General features: G+C 43.3%; 1 protein-coding gene across 1 annotated transcript in view; it reads left to right on the top strand.

The window, feature by feature from the left end:
* Positions 1 to 2,230: 2,230 nt before the first annotated feature.
* OLFML2A (olfactomedin like 2A) overlaps positions 2,231 to 7,011 on the top strand; it is a 92,135-nt gene continuing 87,354 nt past the window's right edge. The window contains exon 1 of the mRNA XM_066580794.1: positions 2,231 to 2,373. Within this exon, the coding sequence (XP_066436891.1) occupies positions 2,305 to 2,373 (69 nt within the window). The 5' untranslated portion in view covers positions 2,231 to 2,304. The remainder of the gene's footprint in view (positions 2,374 to 7,011) is intronic.

The raw sequence follows: 7,011 nt of genomic DNA, 5'->3' as shown, positions 1-7,011 counted from the left end.
ATAATAGGCAAGTGTAAAGGTATGGAACACAATCCGAGAAGTCATGACCAAATGTTTGAAAAGTTCATTTTGGTCGATTGCAAAGATGGAGCCAACCAAACCAGAAGTTCACCAAAAACCCCAAAGCTGGTGTACAACACTATCGAAGAGTCATAAAAGCCCAGTATAATACTCTGAGATCGTTATACAGGACTTTTATGGCTCTTAGACAGTGCTATACACCACAAGTGTTCAGGACTAGTGTTGAGCGAACCGAACCAGTAGAACCCTGTTTCTGATAGAAGTTTCTAGAAGCTTGGTACAGGTACATGCTGACCAGAACGTTTTGCAAAGTTTGACCTAAAACAGGGTTCTACTAGTTTAGTTTTCTCAGCACTCGTACCTGCCAAAAGTGGTCCAAGTAAGGACAACGGTTGAACTGGCAATGGGGTCATAGGTGCCTAAGGTTCATTGATGCACAGGGGAAGCAAAGGCTAATCCATCTAGTTCGATCCCACAGAAGAGCTTCACCAATTGCTGGCTATGGTAGAGAAGTGTCAGAACACACGGGGCATCGTAGCTTGCTATATGTGAGGCTGCACAGTCATAGACCTGGCCAGGGTGTCCATGCTGGCCCCCGTTATTGCAGAAAGTGACTACAATAGGTATGTGAGCATCAGAACTGGAGCAATGGAAGAAGGTGGCTCTACTATGATGAATCATGTTTTCCTTGACATCATTTAGATGACTCTGTGTTAGTGTGTCGCTTAACTGGGGGAATGATAGCACCAGGATGCACTATGGGAGGAAAGCAAGTTGATGGCTCAGTGTGATGCTCTGGACAATGTTCTGTTGGGAAATCTTTTGAAGGCCCCCTGGACTGCCATGATCAATTGCCCGTTAGAACACGGTATAACGAAATACTATGGTATTGCATTATACTGCACAAGTGATCAACAGATTGCAAGTTCAAGTCCCCTGTGGGGACTAGTAAAAGAAAAACTTTTATTAATTATTCGAAAAAAATAAAAAGGGGATAAAAGTTCACCCCCCCCCTCTTTTCCCATTTCAAAAAAACTAAAAGCATATTTGGTAGCGCTGCATTTGTAAAAGTCTGACCTATCAAAGTAACGCATTATTTATCCGACATGGTGAACGTCGTCAGAAAAGGAATACACAATGCTAGAATTGCTCTGTTTTGGTCACCCCGTCTCCAAAAAAAAATAAATAAATAATAAAAAGCAATCAAAAAGTCATATGTTCTCCAAAATGGTACCAAGAGAAACTACAGGATGTCCTGCAAAAAAAGAGCCAACACACAAGTATGGCCAGGCTCACACAAGCTAATTTGTATTCCGCTATTGCTATCCACACATACGATCCGCGGTAGAACGCGGGCATTGAAAGACATGCATTTTTGGATTTTTTGTTCACACATGCGGATACAAAGTGCGTATTCTATGAGTGGAAGAAAAATCGCAGCATGCTCTATTTTGCTGCGGAATCCACCCGGATGGCCTCCATTGATGTCAATGGAGGTGTTCGACCCGCAGCCCATACGCAATCAACATTGCGTACGGGCTGTAGATACCTGCTTTATCGATAAGCAACGGCACGGGAAATACAGAGAACCCCAAAAAAATCCTATACTACGCATGACCGCCTGCGAGCCTCCGCGGTCATCCGCAGTACAATTAAGGTACGCAGGTTCACCGGCCAAGCTGATAACCGGAATCCGCTACGATCCTCCCACATGCGTTATCCAACCCGCTCATGTGAGCCTGGCCTATATTGATGGAAAAATAAAAAAGTTATGGCTGCCAGAAAATGTCAGCAGAAAATAATTTTTTTCCCAAAGACCCCCTAAAGATGGCAAAATTGCATAATTTTTTCCCCCCTCCCCTTAGATTTTTTTTTATCATTTCCCAATACATTATATGCTACATTAAAGAGTACCGTTGAAAAATACAGCTCGTCACGCAGAAGACAAGATAGCTACGTCGATGGATTAATAAAAGTTATGATTTCTTGATAGTAGGGTGGAAAATCCAAAAACGCTAAAATTTTTTTTTGAAAAGCAGCGTCATCAAGGGGTTAAATAATAGCACTACACAATGGTGCAGAATCGTAAGTGATGGGAGATGTGTGCATTGAACGTTCTTGGCTGGGATGGTGAGAGGTGTTGCTCCATGCTCCTCCTTTCCAGCTGAAGAGGCTGGGAGACAGTGAAAGAGAATCAGTTGACTATCAGAGCTGAGGAGGAATCTATCCAAAGCATCGCCCTCTCGCTGCCCAGTACATGACTAGTCCTGGCTATCAGTAGCCATGTGGGGATATATACAGTGTCTGCTCTTCTCCCTCCTCTTCTTCACTGCTGTGACAGCTAACAGCAAGGTAGGAGCATTTCCACTTTAAATATTCTCTATGGACTTTCGCCAACAATGGGTTGTATCAGGAAGAGGGAAAGTTCTGCAGGATGATGGATGTCATGTCCTACTTCTAGCACTTTATCACTGATTGCATGATTTGGGCTGTTTGCTTCTGCCAGATTACTGACAATAAGCAGAAGCCCCAGTAGCCTGGCTGAGCTCTTCTGAAGTTTTTAAGGAAATCATGTATCTATTTGCAAACATGCAAATAGATACATGACTTCTTTAAAAACTATTGGCAACTATTGTATCATATGACAATCCCTCCATAGGAAGCTTCTTTTGCCCAGCAGGCTTCGGGGGGCATCTGACCTCTTCTTGGGTTTTGCCTGATTAAACCAGATGAATTAAAGTTTTTGGCTGTTTAATCAGCATACAGCGGCTTGTATCGGGCTGAGCTTCTTAATTCCAGCAGCTGTTCAACCGTATGAGCTACTACTTGTGGCTTTAAGATGAGTGGCAGGTGTGCGATTATGGGAAGGAATGTATAGGGGGTACAAACTTTTGTGCTTGGCTGGGGGATACACAAAAAGTTGGCATTGCATTTGTTGTTTGTAGGTGAGAGTTGCTACATTGATAAGGGAAGAGGTTTTTGGTTATGTAATGTAGTCTTGTGAATTACATGTTCTATTCACTAACTACTTCAGAAGGGTCGTGGATCCGGGGATTATTTCGATTGCCAGATTTGGAGTCGGAATTTTTTTTTCTCCCTTAAATGAGGAAAATTTGCTTCTACGTCAATGTTTTTTTTTTTTTGCCTTCTTCTGGATCAACATTGGGGGGTAAAAGGCTGAACTGGATGTTTTCAATGCTATGTTACTACGTTATGCTGAATTACAATACATTATAGTTCATATTTAATTATACATCATCATTCATATGAATGGATGCTTTTCCTCGATTAAGTCCCATGCTTAATTAGCGTTTTCTCGTCCATTCATACGACCGGGTGTAACGTTTTTAGCCAAAAAATACATCGCACTCCGGAAAGCCCTCGCTCGGCATAAATCCTCAGAATGACTTCCATTGCCTACATAGAGGCACCTGTAAGCTTTTCGTAGCATTGGACACTGCTAAACTGCCTCCCCCTCCCTTTTTCCCCCAGCTCCCATAGGAGTCTATGGGAGCTGCCACCGTATATTGGTCAAAAGATAGAACCAGAACTATCTTTTTACCCACCGTATAATTGCCGGTGCGTATTTCGGTCGCATATGTTCCATTTTTTGTGCAACGTTGTATACGCCGTGAATTCGCCCATGTGAGAAATGCATTGGAAACTAATGTCTCAGATGGTCGCATACATCACCCGGGCGTGAAAACTTGGCCAATATGCGCTTGTGCGAATAAAGCCTAAGAATGTTGTTTCTGCATCTTGGTAGCTGAAGTTGGATTCCCATTGGTCTTGCCCTCCGTTTTTTTTTTCCTCTGGCGTTGAAGCGAAATGCTGGAGGAAAATTGATGCCAGAATTGATCCCATGGTTTTCTATAGGACAACTCAAGGCATTTGGTGCACCACATGATCAATAGAATATCCACAATTATGCTATACGAAAGGATCCACGCAATTAGGATAGATACCTTAACGAATTTCCCAGGTACATGGCAACCCTGGATTGACTACCTCGAAGCAGGACTACGTCACTTTATCTCAACTACCTAAATTTCCCCACCGGAAATCAGCTGCAGTTATCCACTATGCTCATACCAAAGGAGATGATGCGGATCCTTGACGACCTCCTATTCTATACCCTTTGTTACCCCCTCCCAGTACTCCATATTAGGAGTACGTTGTTTTATATAAAACAACTCGGACTGATATCACACTTGCAAATCTGTGATTTTTGCTGCAAGCGGGATGCATTTTGTGAGAGAAATGCATCACATTGCTGCAAAATCGCCCAAAGATATGACACGCAGCAAATTTTCAATCTCAGATCATTGGTTGAAGAGAAAAACACATTGAAAGTAGTCTGTACTTTTCATGCTTGATATCTGAGCATATCACGGTCGGGTAGATATCGCGTGTGAAAATAACCCGTATGAATGCACCCTAAATCAAATTAATATTTGGTGTAATTCTTCACTTGCACACAGCTTTTGACGGAACTCAGCAGGTTGGTTGTTCTAGACATCTCAGAGAACAGAACTTCTGTGAATGTAATCTTGCTCAAATCCTTCATGTAATCCCTGACAGACTGGATGATGAAGAGATCAGAGCTCTGTGGGGCCATATCAGCACTTCCAGGACTCCTTGTTCTTCTTTACTCGGATGATAGTTGTCAATGACATTGGCTGGATGTTTGGAGTCGTTGGCCTGCTGAAGAATACATTTGGAGTCAATCAGATGCCTTCTATTTTACTTTGCAGCTTTTTTCCCCAAGAATGAGGCTAAACTAAGTAGACAGAGACAGTGGCGACGCTTATAGAAGTAGTCGTTGGGCATCAATTACAAGACCAATGCAATGTTGGCCAATCCATGGACATACTGTAGTGGGCTGTGCCAAATTACAACCTTATCTCTGCTCTATCAGATAATCCTAGCTGATATACATCACCAAACTCAGGCAAAATATACCTGACAGACATGATTATGATCAAAGTGATAAAATGTTTTAAAAAGAGTCGGACCCCTTGAATTCCCGACTAAGGATTATGTCTTGTAGGTGATTCCTCGCCAGCACCGTCTAGCTGGAAAGTTGTCTCCTGTTTGACATTGTAATCAACGGGGCAGAAAATCCTGCCGATGGAGATCAGCTAAGACTTACCCAAAGCCAGGTGAATGCTCAGTGGTATATGCAAAGCAATTTCCATGGGATAGGAAACCTGTCTGTGTTGGAACATCCATTGGAGATTTCATACATCTAGCTATGATTGGAGCAACTCGCTCCTTGAAACCTCAGATACTAGAATTTGTCTACATCGCCTATATACATAAAGTGATATTTTAGAACGATTGCTCCAATCATTTAGCTCACAGCAATATATTGTACTGTTGCAGTCCTAGTTTTACTTGCACCTTAATTAACAGAGTAATGTTTAGGCAGGTCAAGTTGGCAAGCTCAGTTTTTGGCTCCCCTATCTAGATTCATGCTATGTTGGGAATCTACGTTTAGCTAATACACCGGGACGTTCTCCTGAACTACATGTCTAACCTGCCCCTAGACTACACATATATATACCAAAAGAGTGACCTTTTCTCTACATTTGGCTGATATACATTGGTATACCCATGGCCAGCCTTAGCTACATGCAACCCATGTGGTGGTACACGGTGCAGGCTACTGGCTTTTGGAAGGGCACCAGGCGGATGTAGGCTGGGGAGGATTGCTGCCCTTAGCTCCACCTGGCCAGATGATCTTCTTCCTCTGTACAGCTGCATTTCATGGAGCTGCATGAATCAATCTGCATCTGACTCTGTCTCCTCCCATCTGATTATCTTGAGGTGTCTCTGTTAGCCCATTGGCACTAGCTCAATACATGCGCTTAGTTCTGCTACTGTATTTATGTTATCAGCTTGAATCTGGTATCCTATCTACATAATGAACTTGGTTCTGGTGCTGCATTTATGTTATGAGCTTGGTTGTGGTGCCATATAGGTAGTATGAGCTTGGTTGTGGTGTTATATATGTATGTTTGGTTGTGGTGCTGTATTTATGTATTAGGCCCCCTGTCCACGGCAGTGTATTCACCGGCGGTAAACCCCCGGCGAATCACGCCGGCTGACGCTTTCCATAGCATTGCTATGGAAAGCGCTGGCCTCAGTCCATGAGCGGAGAAGCATTGCGATTCTCCACTCACAGCGGGCAATTCGCAGCATGTTGCGAATTGCCTTGATTCTCCGCGGTTGGCCTATCTATCAGATAGGGCTGACCGGCAGAGATTCAGCAGCAGCTCCTGCTCCCGGGCAGCAGCTCCCTTGGCGGAGATCTGACTTTGCAACGCCCGTGGACAGCCAGCCTTAAGCTTGCATCTGGTGCTGTATTTATGTACTGAGCTTGGTTCTGGTGCTGTAGTTATATACCGAGCTTGGTTCTGGTGCTGTATTTAGGCACTGAGTTTGGTTCTGGTGCTGTATTTGTTATGAGCTTGGTGCTGGTGCTGCATTTATGTTCTGCGATTAGTTTGGGTGCTGTATTTATGATATGAACTTGGTACTGTATTTATGTACTAAGCTTGGTTCTGTTGCTGTTTTTGTATTATGAGCTTGGTTCTGTGTTTACTCACTGTGCTGAGCTGTGTGGGTATGCTGCTATCTTCCTGCTTTCCATGCAAGCAGAATACAGGCAGACTGCTTATCAGTGCAATACATATAGCGAGTTTTTCTTCTGACAGGGGGTGCCAAAAAAAATTCTGCCATTTAATTTAAGGCCAGCACTGCCTAAACCTCAACTACATGGGATGGTATAGTCAATAGACTATACATAAAACCCAATACACCCTATGGCATTACATGATGCAATATTCTAGGAGCTCTTCTTATCTGGGTACTTTTGAACATTTGCCCAAACTGTGTGAACAAATAGGATTCAGCAAAGGCAATAGAGGACTGGGCAGATCATGACACTGCTGGAAGAGAATAGAAGTAAATCTGGAATCTCCTCCA

The sequence above is a fragment of the Eleutherodactylus coqui genome, chromosome 10, assembly GCF_035609145.1.
Source record: "Eleutherodactylus coqui strain aEleCoq1 chromosome 10, aEleCoq1.hap1, whole genome shotgun sequence".
Lineage (NCBI taxonomy): Eukaryota > Metazoa > Chordata > Amphibia > Anura > Eleutherodactylidae > Eleutherodactylus > Eleutherodactylus coqui.
The sequence above is the reverse complement of the archived record's forward strand: the minus strand, read 5'-3'. Positions and strand labels throughout refer to the sequence as shown.